The sequence below is a fragment of the Macrosteles quadrilineatus genome, unplaced genomic scaffold (genome assembly GCF_028750875.1).
Source record: "Macrosteles quadrilineatus isolate MER2022 unplaced genomic scaffold, UCM_ALF_1.0 Scaffold_4__1_contigs__length_99947679, whole genome shotgun sequence".
Taxonomy (NCBI): Eukaryota; Metazoa; Arthropoda; class Insecta; order Hemiptera; family Cicadellidae; genus Macrosteles; species Macrosteles quadrilineatus.
In genome coordinates this window covers 82,440,494-82,454,866 of record NW_026542597.1, presented here as the reverse complement: position 1 = coordinate 82,454,866, position 14,373 = coordinate 82,440,494, and the positions used below count along the sequence as shown (strand labels likewise).

The window sequence follows — 14,373 nt, the reverse complement described above, 5'->3', positions numbered from 1 at the left end:
TACAACCGACAAGTGCACAACATCAAACCATTACACTGAATGGTAGTTGGCACACCTGGCGCAATAAGGAAATGTTCTAGTCGCACGCAAGACACGCGTGTATAATACGCTGCACCCGTGCTACGCGGTGCATTGCTACCAACACAACAACACTACAACAACTAGTCACTACTCACTACTGTACATGTGTGGCAATTGTAAGAGTAAAGTACAGATATGTTTCATCGTCAAGCTACCAATCAACTCACTTTATCAACGAATTTTGAGTTATCTTTGAAATAAAAACCGCGGTTTTTCAGTGCAACAAAGTAAGATAAACACATGATAATAAATTGGATGTGAAGTTTATAGCTACTATGTAACGACAACGATTATAGTATTGATTCGCTATACACAGTTTAGCCAATGGACAAAACCGTTCTGTACTGAATTGTAAGGTGGTAGCCAAACTACGATAATAATATTGGTTCACCTAACAGCGTTAAACCATAGACTAAAAAATTAAATATAAACTGCCAACCGTGCTGCGGTTACTATGGTTACCATCGGTTCTGGCGCACACCGTTGGGAGTGCAATGTAGTTACGTAGCGCGTACGCCGTAGCTAAATGGCGCTACCACCAGTGTGCGCCAGAACCTATGGTAACCGCGGCACGGCTGATGGTCGATAATTATTTTTTTTGTCTATGATTAAATGTATGTATATTTTCGTTCGGTGGACACGATTTTGTCAGGTTTTCCTACTTTTCGGCCCCTGTGGAAAAGTTAGTGACTAATTTGACAAGAAAACTATATAACAAAACAACAAACTTTCAGCGGCTTTGATACTTAGAACTGTGATTATTCTGACTCTGGATGTCTAGAACTTGTCCATATGTTGTAGTGCGGGCGTGTTATTTTCTTATCACTCCAAATCGGCCAATGGAAAATTAATGATGAAATGGCTTTGGATTTTTGCAATTATATTCGTCGTAATTTGATTAATAGTAAAACAATCTGTACTGGACAATATTGATTTTTCTTGCGTTCCCTATGGAATCCTGATCGTCTTACCTGCTTTGACACCTATAGTTTGTATAAAGGAACCTGACAGGTCTACCTACCTGGAGACTGGCAAATGGTTTAAGACCCAGGCCAGTCCACGGTAACAGAGGGTCTGGAGACAGGTTTCATCAAACAGACTATAGAAGCATCAACCAATCGGTTCAAATGTGTCATTCTTATTTTAAGGCAAATTAAACATACATTTAAATTTCCGCTTCAATCTATGTCGTAACACCACTGAACGAAGAATAGTTTGTATACTGATGGTTTTGTTAGGATAAAAAAAGTTGTAAAGCTTGTCAGACAACTAAAATTAGTACCCGATGCATTGAAAGGCATTCTAAATACAATAGATTCTATTTTAGTACACTCAAACTGGCAACCAACAAGAAAACCATATAAAAATCCTTAAAATTGTAACATATGATAACATAATACTTGTACTGTTCAAAATCGATAGTTTTAAAATTTCAAAACTGTTCGAACGCACTTAAAAATACAGGTCCTATACTTTTTCCTAGCATTTATTGAAGCTTATTTTGAAAAACCAAAGCCCACAACACTTAGCAACGATGGCTAACCAGATAAAATCGCTTGCTAATATCGTCTGCGCTAATATTGTTTTGACTGTGATACATTGATACAATCAGTACAAGCGATTCTGCAACAACATAACCAGCAAAAAATACTTTTATCTCGACTAATTTAGTTAATTCCTCATTTAAAACCGCTCCACTCGCCTACAAACATCGTTAGGAGTGACGCACATGGTAAAATGCTTTTAGAAAATTGTTATAAGTGTTGCTGTTTATGCGAAGAGGTTTGGAGACCATTTTAGATTTAAGGACCAAAATACACAATTTTGGAGTGATAATGTACTGTTGAAAAACGGTTAGTTATTTTGTATACGTTTGGTTGAGTGGACTTGTTACGGGTAAATGGAGTAATAGTAGAACAAATTGTTATCAAATTTGATTAAATTTGATTATTTGCGCCATAAACCAATTTACAATATGATTATCTAATTTGGTACATTCAATTTTTGCAATTAACAAGATTACAGGTTTATAATAAAAGCAACAAGCAGGTACATTTTAAAGCAAACAACACCATATAACAACTACATATATCAGCGACATAAAAACGAGTGATATACTGTAGGCGAAAAATTGAGAAGACTGTGTAAAAGTAATGAGCCAATTTGTGACTAACGTACTAATCTTGTATTGTGGAATTTTATTGCTTCGAAACTTTTCTCTGAGCCTAAATATTTAACATGCAATTATAGCGTAAACTATTATAGCTGTGAAGTATATTTTTTACACTTCAAAGTTGTACTGATTCAATTACCGAAATTGGTTACCGATAAGCAATAAATATAAAGAACCATGTTATTAAAATCTTAAGAACTTATTAGTTTTAAGTCTATAATGCAATATTGACTTGCAATAATTGCAAGTATCTTCGTTTGCTGACGTAATTTATTCCAATTGCATGTTCGTATTGTTTAAAATAACGATCCATATTAGCTCAGGTTCTAACAATGAACAACAACTCTCACACTAATCTGTACTCCGAATTCCACATAACAAACCAACAATCTTAAATCAAGACTTGTCATCAAACCACTAACGAAAATCAAATGCAAAACGCTTATGAGACTTAGAAGGTTCAAGTCAAGCATTGAAATTGGTAAGATAAGCAATAAAGTCTACAATGCATTAAGTTTATGCCAACATAACGCATGTTCGTAATGTTTTAAAATAACGATCTCTTCGCTCACAATACAGTACTCTTCTGACAATTAACAACTTTCCGACAAATCTCTACTACAAACTCACAATAACACCAACATTCTTAATTATAGACTTAACACTTGTCATAAAACCTCACCAACGAAAATGAAACACAAAAAAACACGTTAAGCAAACAAAATAAAACAAGACTTACATTGATCTGTAGTACGACCACATCGCCTAAACGCCACTCTGACACTGAACTAGATGCTGAGGAAGAGCTGTGCTGATGTAGCCTAGTGTGGGAGGAGCCAGCAAGCTATCAGCACAATGTACAGCATGTGCGTTACCCACACATCCACACATGTACCACAAGCATCTGTTAGACTGGCGCCTAAATATGTGCTGACCCGGGACTAACTGAATATTTGTGCTACGTGTGCACAGTGATTTTCCGGGAAAATGTGGAGGTAGTGGTGGAAAAGAATGAAAGTTGAGTTAAAGTTGAACGGTTAGCAAGAATTGACCAAACATGCTATATCAGCTGATTATCTTATGTACAAAATTGATAAACATTTTTCAAACCTCCCCCCCCCCCCCAAAAAAAGCTTATGAACTTGCAACACACTTTGGTCGTGCACGAAGTCTATTTTACACCATTCATCATAAACTCAAATTTAAAGAAAAGCTTTGAAAAATGATTCAATCACCAAAAGAAAAAGTTTCCATTTATGGAAAATGCGCTTTCGATAAGCAGTGAATTGATTTTTATGTTATCGTAACTATGTAATAGGAATGAGCATCAATATGTTAAGAATCGGTAGTAAACATCGAGGTCAACCATCGATGTACCGATAAAATCGTTGCAAAAACATCGATGTTTTCGGGGCTTATCGAAAAATTTCCATTTATATTGAAAATGTGCCGTCGATAAGCAGTGAATTGATTTTTATGCTATGATAACTATGTAATAGCAATGAGTATACACGTAACTCAATTGCGTGTATACTCTATGGTAATATGAATTAGCATCGATATGTTAACTATCGATAGTAAACATCGAGGTCAACAATCGATGCACCGATAACATCGTTGCGAAAACATCGATGTTTTCGGGGCTTATCGAAGAACTGGTATTTTTCGGGGAAGTTTTTCATCGATATTATTCATTCAAATATTCGGTCTATGGGTGTACCTTTTCCTCAAAAGTTCGAGATCCTTGTTAGTTGCTAGTATAGATATCAATGGAAGAAAAGAATGTGTAGGTTTACTGATGCAGTTAATTACAAAAGTATTGGCCACTCAATGAAAATTTCACGAATACCAAGTGTATAATCGTTAAACATAGTTTATATTGCACGTGCCACAGTCAGCACCCACATCTCAAGACTCCTCGCTCCACTGGCATATCCTCCACCTTGAGTGAATGCCTGTGTCCCGTGCAGGTCCAGTGGCCAGGGGGGCGTGTGCCCGGGCATCTGCCCAGGGGACATGGTGGCTGACCACGCGCCTGCGGGGTAACGGCTTCAACCTAGAGCTAGGAGTTCGTCCGGTGAAGAGTGTACATGGTCTTTAATTAGCTAGCAATTAGTAGGCTATAGTTCGGCCGCATAGAAAACGACCTGCGCGCTAATGCTAAACCAATGCTGGAGGAGGTCACTTTTTAAGTGGCCGAACTATAGTGTGTTTGGAATTAGGCAAAACTGTACCTAAAGCGTGTTTTAGCCACAGAAGTTGATCCTTTGTATAAGTCGATGCTAAGTATATGTGTTTAAATTTGAAATTGATTATTTTACAGATTTTTTTAAGATTCCATACCTGAGGAAATACCACTATGCAACTAATTCCGATGGATATCAATAAGATTTCTAGCCCGGAAAGTGTTTTACAAATTTTAATACCAAGTATAAATTAAAAGAGAAACTCAAAATTTCATAGGATGTAAACCCTGAATCTGGTTGATTTTTATTACACATACTCATTACAGATGGGATTGGTTAGCAAATAAAAATTCTTTTAAAAATTAATCCATTCAACACTCTTTTCTTGTTAGTCTAAATATATGCTTGTTTTTTTCTAAAACTCAACCAAATGCTAAAAAGTACAATGTGAACTTTGAATTCCTATTTGAAATAGAAGGATATGTTGGTTAAAACATACAATACATTTTTCCTAAAGATTGTTTTGAAATTTTTTAGGCCATCAAGTATGATTTAACATAATTAACTTGAGAACCAATTAGGCTACTGTTGGTTTAAGTAATTTTGGGTTTCTCTGATTTTTAATCTTCCCAATTAAACGACGGAAGCATCACTATCACAGTATTAATTGTTAGTCTAATTGTCCAGATTATCACATATCTTTAGTTAGTGTCTGAGCGTGTTTGTTTATCTTGCTCAACATAGTTTTCTCTTGTTCGGCAATTAACATTTTAATTTAGCTGGAAATTTAAATTAGTCTGGTATTTAAATTAATTTAGTCTGGATTCTCCAAGAACTCTTTCAGTTGTTAGCCGACATAGGTAATCTATGTGAATTTATAAAATTACTAATCCCCAAGATTTAGAAATTATACTTTTAAACTCACAGCTTATAAAAAATATATTTTTAGTAACCAAGGTACAATAGTCATAGGAAATTGTTTGAATTTACAGTAAGATCTTTCAATTACAAATTATTGTACACATGAACTACACACCTTATCATGGATTTTAGATTTATTTCGTCAGAAATATTTGTTCGGTTTTTTTTCGTGGTTAACCTGAGGGAGTTTAAAATCATAATTATATTGGGCGGGTTCCAAAGGGTAAGATGTTAATATTTAATTTAATTATCTTTACTACGTTTCAATATTTTAAGGAATTGTTATAAACAAATTTATTCTAACTGCTAAAAAATAATGCCAATAATGTCAAAAAATAATAATATAAAATAGCATAGTAAGGTTTTTAATAGCTTTAGAGAATACAATTTCCAGGGTCAAAGCAACTAATTGTTAAGTTCAAAACATTCTTGAACAAGGAATTGCTGGATGAAAAGATTAGAAGAGATTGATAAGGTATCTGCAACAATGTACAAGGTCGCTGGAATTATCAATCCAAAACACTAAACATACGATAAACACAGTAGAACCTACAATGATAACATTATGATAACCGCAACCTTGTCCGTGTTTGTAAATATAGTTATCTTAGTTATGACTGCAGACAGATTAAGGTAAATTGGTAAATTCTGAATGCAACAAATAACATTGATATATTTTGTGTTAATGGGAAGTAATTAGTTTTCGTGGTGTATTGTATTACATTGGGGAGCGTGGTGGTCTAGTGGTAAAGCGCGGACATTTAGTACCTGAGGTCGCGGGTTCAAATACAGCCAATCACTTATGCACTTATTATCTAAGTGATAATGACCCAACCCACGTATGCATAGCCTGATCTTATGTGAAAAACTATCACTCGTCTAGAAAAAATATTACAATTAGGCTTACCACGTGTTCAAGTTGGATTTAATGGTTTTCTATTACAACGCGTTTGTGAAACTTATAAACAATTATAAATTAATTGTCGTCATATATCAGGGAAGCTTCTTAATAGTACAATTTTGACTTTGGACAACATGTGAAGTTTACTTCTGCATGTGTTAAATTCTGTGAATACTTTTAAAAAACTACTTTACAGAACCACACCCTGTCGATGTATTTTTTTAATAGTTATTTAAAATTGTATAACCCTAACAAAAGATTGAATAATCACACAACAGTGTAGTCAAATATCTAATTTACTTTGTTCCAAAACAACCGAATGGTGTACAACTGACAATACTGAATTCTATGGTAAATCGACTATTTTAATAGATGTATGCATTACAATTAGTATACATCATGGATATTAGAACAAAAACGGTATGGATTTTAAACATAAACAAATGACGTCACTGACCCGAAAGTAATCATGTGTGTAAGTAATCATTTTATGGATCTCATTCATCACATTTGCATGTTACTGGCCTAATGAGGTGCGGATTATTAAATAGGTTGTGATATAAATATAACGACCTTGATAAGGCGTCCTCTTACTTCCTTAATTGAGCTACGATGCTAGCCGCTTATAGTAGCTTTAGATATCACGATTAGTAAATTGAGCAGCTATGTATTCGTGTGTATTTACACTAGTGGCATCTTTTACTGTTGTAAGGGACCAAACCGTGGTCTTTTTACTATCTATATTAATTGCCCATTTTCCTATTAGCAAATTGCTGATCTCATGGAATCGAACGTGCGACGTTCGGTTTTGAAGGTGAACACTGTAACCTCACTGTTAACCAGACAATTACTGTATTATTAATTGTAATTATACCTCTAATGTAATTTGTAACATAGAAACAATTCTTATCAATCTACGGGCCAACCGTGCAATACCGTAGAAGCAGAAGTGCAATCTTCAAGATGTGTAACAGCTGTTGTAACAATGGTAATAATTACAGCAACAGCCAATGTAAATATTTTTGGTAATGTTTATAACAATAACTTTGAAGATAACCTACCAGCTTAACTCAGTTGCCAAAGCCAAAAAGGAACACAAAACGTATGAAATGCATGTAAAAATATAAAATTCTAGGATAACGTGCATATCACCAAACAATAATACAGCAGACGTATTCCGAAATTCAAATCAATTACCTGTATTTATGTAGCGCCTGAAATTATTCACAGGCAATTTTAGTACGCACGCATGTTTCTGTAATGGTGGTGATTGTAATGAGGGCGCTGAATTAATCACTTAATTTAACCTCATTTTTTATAAAACTGTTTAACATTTAACGTAAGAAATTCCGTTTGGTCGTTCAGCCTGTAATAACAACAAAGGTGTGTGTATACCTATATTACAATAGCAAACAAGGATTTTTGTTATAAAGGGAAGAGTAAGTAAAGCATTGAATGGAGAAAAGCTTGGAATATTCATGGTGTTAAAAGATTTGTTTTTAAATCAGTGTTCAGCGTCCTTACGATTTATGTAGCCAATGGGCAGATTTTCAGACCATGAACCACACAGCTAATGACTGGAGGGATATTCACCATCGTTATTTAATATTTAAAAAATAAAATTTAGGATGTATTAATTAATTTAGGTAGCTACGTACAAATTAATTAATTTACATCTAGAACCTGAAAAAGCGATGCGATATAGTTTCCCACATTAATCCCAGAACACAAACTGAATGGATCATTAACATAAACAAATGACGTCATTGGCCCGAGTCAATTTTAACCTGAACATCTGGTTTGGACGTTTTTACAGTTCAAGTTTCAATCCATCAGTTCAAACCATTTCAGTGACTTCATTTTGCTCTATCCCTGGGTCCATAGCTAAGTGATGGGTCATACTTATTGCGTCAATTCGCCCGCGTTCCGGAAGTCGATTGACGTAAATCTAGAAAGACGTAAACTGATAAGAAAGTGTGGTCGTGCGCAAACATAGATTTAAGGATATTTTGGAAACAACGTATTGTGTAAGCTCTTTAGGTTGGAATTAAAATTAAATGTTAAGGTTTCTTACCGTAGTACTGTAGACTATTAAGTTTTTCTAATGTCATCAATGGAAAATTCTTAGCTTAACCTAGTTGTTAGCACGTGTTATCAATAAGATAAGCCTAGGCTAGGCGCACACGAGCGATTATTTTGAGGCGACTATTTCATCGGCCGATCTGTGCATCATGTATTTGAATGGAAGCGCGCACACAGGCGATCGAGAATTGCGCCGATTTTAAAATCTGGGTTTTGCCACAGATTCGTAGGCGAGGCGATTGTCGCCCGAAAATCTGTAACGTACAGGTTGTTATCAGTCCGCGCACACGGTCGACTAAAAAATCGGCCAGTCGCTTGTTGTTCTCCACAGGAGTCAGTGAACTTCAGTGTGAGTTGTGTTGTTTTCTTTGCTAAAAAAGGCCACAGCTGTTATAATAACAACTGAAACTTTCAACAGACATTCTATAGTAATCAAATAACTTTTTACTGTCATCACGTAAAGTGTACCTATAGTTTCTAAAACTGTCGATTTAAAAGTATCTGACTTACTATCGGATGAACCCAATATTTAAGTTGTCTTCTTTTTTTCTTTGGTCTAGTTAGAAGAGCACAAACACAGGTTAATTCAACAAAGTCCATTTTAACGCACTCAAAAAATCCATTTCTCGACTAAAAAATCGCCACGTGTGCGCCTAGACATAAATCAAAGGCGATTTATTTTTGGCCGATTTTTTAATCGGCCGATCGAAAAATCGACCGTGTGCGCCAGGCCTAACACTACGTTTATTTAATCGTGTGGAAATGTCAAAGGTTACATGCGTAAAAATCCCTTGATTGAAAAACAAAACAAAAAAAAGCTCATCCGCAATATAGCTGGTAAAGTTATGAAATGTTTCTCAAATTATGAGTCAGTTTATTTCAGTCCCTGTCTAAAATTAGAGCCAAAAAAATACGTAGAACGCCGCTCTTTCTTGAGGTTGTTAATACTTTATGTTACTATACTAAGACATGATATCGGCAGCAGTTTACAACTAAGTGAAGTGAAACTAAGTCCATAGTCACTTATTCTACAACGAGTAAAAACTGAAAGGGAATAACTTTTTGCCATTCGACTACAGTAACAAAACTACGTCTATGGTCTTAATCATGGAAAAAAATCAACCCTAGAAACTCTCTAAAAACCTACCCCTATACAGGTTGCTTCTTCATTTACTTCTTCATAATCCAAGGCTTAGAATCAAACAAAATAAAATAGCAATAATTTAAATTTAATGCCCGATCTGTCAGAAGTTGCCTATTATGGTGTTACGTTGTATCTGTTAATGCATTCTTCTACAATACATATTCCCTAAACTTGTGAAAACACCACGCTGACTATTATCCACAATCAATCCCCAATAACACACTGTTTATACAACAATGCTAAAACGCATATCAGCTGGTCAGAAATTTAGTAAGGAAGCAGTACTGCCAACACATAAGCTTGGTTATCCCCAAACAGTGAACTTGTATAAAACCTCTAACCACTATAGAGCCTATAAACATACCCTGTATAAACCGCTAATTCGTCCCTATAGCACCATACAGATTATTGTTAGTAAACCTTTGTTATGGCATTTACTACGGTTACGGTATATAACTATATCCTAACGCGAATTAGTAGAGATAAAGATTATCGACACTATGATACATCTAATCACACCCTTATCAAAGTAAACATTTACTCACGATTGCTGGTAGTTGTTGGAGTGCTGGATAACCTCGTGCTGATGCGGGTAGGGTTGTAATCTATGCAGCGCGTCACCTCCTTGGTAGATCTCACCAGCTTCCTCAGCATCCCCGGTGGAGCTCGGCGAGTGCAGCGCGGCGGTCAAATGTACAAAGCTATTACTCGGCATCTCTCTGTGAGGCAGATGCAAGTCCAACAATCCCTCTTTGTTGTCCGGGTACTCTAACACAGGCGGGGTGGTGTGGTCCAGTTCGGAAGATCTACCCGACGTATTGCTACAAACGTCCAATTTTCTTCGTTTATCCCCCAACTCGAGTATGTCCTCGTAGTGGTCCTCGTTCTCGTCCTTCTTCATCTCGTACTGCTGCATGTTCTGGTGGTACTCATGGGGGAACATGTCGTATTGAGGGTGGTACTGGCGGTAGATCATGTCGTCCTCGCGGTAGGCTGCACGGTGCATTCCCTCGTCGGTTACGCGGAGGTCACAAACGTCATCGCGGTAGTCCTGGACGTATTCACCGCCCGCGCTGGCAGGTCTGCTGTGAGTGTACACCGGCGCTGGTTGGCTGTCCTCTGCGCATGCGCTGTCGGGACTGCGATGGCTGTTCAGCTGGTCTATAGTGTCGGCTGCAGCTCGGTCCTCGTCCCGCGCCGCCAGGTCTTCCCCCACCGCGGCGCTTCCGGTCATGTCCAGCTCTGGAAAAATTAAATTGTGTTAAGAAGCGAGAGAGACTATCGTGCAGGTGTTCACTATCTTGATAAAAAAATAGAGATAAAAATCCTCAAAAAACAAATTTCGCAGAAAGAATAATATTTTAAATAATCCATGATTTAAAAAAAGATAAAGTTGTATTGCTATCGACAATTGAGTTAAAAAGCGAACGCACAGGTGTTCACTATCTAGATAAAAAATAAAGATAAAAAACATCACAAAACAAGTTTCGCAGAAAGAATAATATTTTAAATAATCCGTGATTTAAAAAAAAAGATAAACGCTATTGCAATCTAATCTATAAAGTGAGAATGGAAAAATACACAGTTTGTAGAGATGAATAAAAAAACTGCTCAAAGATAGAGGAACGAGATAAAATACACATAACAAAAGAAAAGGATATAACGTTGCTAGATAGGTGAAAATGATAACTAGGTGTAGGCCTACACTGTCACTTTGATAAATAAAGATTTATGATAAATAACGTCGCAAAAAAGAAAACAAATTATCAGAATGTTTTTAGACAGCCCTGTTGCTATTGTAAACTAATCTATGCTGGCGACGTTACATCGAGATAACTTTAAATACAGTATAGTGAAAAAAGCAAATAAAAAGAGTTTAGAATAAATCAACTTTTATAATAAAACACAAGAGAGGAGACAAAACTAATCTATTGTTTACCATCTATTGTTTGAGAAATTCAAAGATCTTTCTGAGAAAATTAGAACTACCTCATTTTACTAAGGGAATAGAGCTAGGAATTATCTCTAAACTACACAGCGATATTTTTCTGTGAAAGTACCATATCACACTGTAGATGCTATTGCAGATGATTGGAAAATCTTTGTTTTCTTTTATTTCTAGTAAAATTTTAATCATGGACCTACTCTCTCCTGAACCGAAAATCTGAACTGAAACGTTATATCTACAACATTCCCAAAATTTGTTTTCAAATCCGTAAATGAAACAAAAACAGATTTAATCAACGAGATGATCTTGCATCATGATAATAAACTAAATAAGATATAAAGTATATCTTGAAATAGATAATCTTTACAAAAACCCACAATAAATCAGTTGTTATCTCCTTGTTATGTTTCCACATGGGGTTATCTCTGACCTTCGATAAATTCTACTAAATTGACATTTATAAGTATTTAACAGAAGTGAGCAAGTAAATGTTCAATTCTAGTTCAGCTCCAGTGGTTTGTTTAACATTAAAACAACGAAACATTAGTAGGTGAAAGTAAAAAACTATGGTAGTTAGACATTTTTACTATAGGAAAATTGGGAAAAATAAGAGAAGTTTGTATCATATAAGAAATATGTTGACTTTAGAAGTTTGTCCAGTGATGTTTGAAATTCACAAAACGTCGATGACAAACTCAAAACACGTTAAAAGAAAAAAATTCCTCAAAACTCTAAAACCTGCTACGGTTAGAGATATGAACGATGTATCGTACTGGCACAAAACGTCGATGACAAACTCAAAACACGTTAAAAGAAAAAAATTCCTCAAAACTCTAAAACCTGCTACGGTTAGAGATATGAACGATGTATCGTACTGGCACAAAACGTCGATGACAAACTCAAAACACGTTAAAAGAAAAAAATTCCTCAAAACTCTAAAACCTGCTACGGTTAGAGATATGAACGATGTATCGTACTGGAGTTTTGATCTAATAGATTTTGAAGTAATTTCATTCTTGTACAATTTTTAATAGTTTGCTATTGGGTACTTTAAGGATAATTATCTGTAAGTGCATGACGATCGTTTTTAAAATCTAATTTAACAAAGATTATCATGGATTTTGGTATGCAAGGGCTCGTTAAAAAATTACTGATTACCGTTTAAAGATAACTCACTTAATTTAAAGATACCTTGTCCTTTCCTGATGATATCGAGCACATCGACAATTCGGAACATGTTTCTCCCAAATCAAGAAAAATGTGAGTGAAAGCGGAGTTAAGAATTGATAAGAACGAAATGCGAAATCCTCACGACCATTCGACTGTACAATTTGTATTTCACTAGTACCTTCCTCCTTGGGGCCCCGCTTTGGGGAGCGAGCTTATCTAGTGGAGTGCGTGACTTCGGTCCCTGGGGTCCCGGGTTCAAATCCTGCCAAATCCCCAATTGATTTTATCCAAGTGATAATACCGTATCCCCTAGGTCTAGCCTGAAGTAATGTAAAAAACAATCCCGGGCTCGTGCTTAGCGTCTTAGGACAAAAAAATTTACATATAAATATACCTCCCCCTGTGCCCCAGCTTTGGGGAGCAAGCTTGTCTAGTAGAGCGCGGGACTTTGGTCCCGGAGGTGCCGGGTTCAAATCCTGCCAATCACCAATGGATTTTATCTACGTGATAATGCCGTATCCCTTAGGTCTAGCCTGAAGTAATGTAAAAAACAATCCCGGGCTCGTTCCTAGCGTCTTAGGACAATATATATGTATGTATACCTCCCCCCTGGGCCCCAACCAGCTTTGGGGAGCAAGCTGGTCTAGTAGAGCGTGGAACTTCGGTCCCTGAGGTCCCGGGTTCAAATCCTGCCAATCACCAATGGATTTTATCCACGTGGTAAAGCTACAACCCCTAGGTCTAGCCTTGTAATGTGAAAATACAATTCCCGGCTGTACCTAGTCTCCTTGGACAAACAAATCTTCCACCTTCTTTTTTGAAGTCGAACAAATTGACTGTGTGTTTCTTCTCCGCAAAGCAAGTGAAAGTGTTCAAGCTGGACCTGATAGGACTTGATTGATAACCAAGGCAGTCCCTGAACTCCGGGTTTTTGCAAGTTGTATTCTCTTTCTAACGATGGTCGTTAGACTAATTTGTTTACCACCCTGGCTCCATATTTATGCTAATGTAATCCTTTACCATATCCGGCTCATGGGTAGCCAAAGCTCGGATTATCTATAGATCGACAATTCGCGATCTTTGTAAACAAAATACAGTACAACATTGATAAAACTCTCATGGGGATTATTAAAAAAGACGCGATCTCAAGGTTACCTTCTTATCAAGATTTGCAATAGGAGTGAAGCAAATTCTAGGGGATTTGAAAATTACACTTATCAAGAGTGACTTGTTATCGGGGTTCCACCGTAGTAGCATTGACTATTGGATACTTGGACTATTGGATGATAATCTTTATTGTGTAAATAATTTTATTTTTTTAACTTGTTGAAACCTTAAAAATATGTTATCTGTTTCTACAAATTGGACTTTTAATTATTTGTAGAACACTTTATCAACGCAACCAACATAACCATTACTGTATGCGCATTTTTGGTTGAAAGTGAAAGCAATGCAAATGTTGAATTAAGGGAGATATGTTTAGTTTTCATTTATTACTAACTATAAGATCCTGAACTATGAGATAACTTATAAGATCAGCTGTTTATTTAGCCACAACAATTGATTTAAAAACCCCCGTATGATCAAGAGCAGCTGGGCCCAGTGTCAAATTTTAAAAAAGCTGTTGACTCAGGATCGAACCTTCAACCTGATTGTTACGAGTGCTACAACCACTCACCCACGATATGATTTGATATGATTGAATAATCAAAATTAGATTGATTACAACTTGAATCATTGATCTGCAAACATAATTTCAAACATCCT

At 36.1% G+C, this 14,373-nt stretch overlaps 1 protein-coding gene across 2 annotated transcripts in view; it reads right to left on the bottom strand.

The window, feature by feature from the left end:
* Window positions 1-14,373, bottom strand: part of LOC128993383 (transcription factor GATA-4-like) — an 80,561-nt gene that overhangs the window by 38,804 nt on the left and 27,384 nt on the right. For both annotated transcript variants that reach the window (XM_054417255.1, XM_054417256.1), the window contains exon 3: window positions 10,034-10,730. In XM_054417255.1, the coding sequence (XP_054273230.1) occupies window positions 10,034-10,730 (697 nt within the window). The remainder of the gene's footprint in view (window positions 1-10,033; window positions 10,731-14,373) is intronic.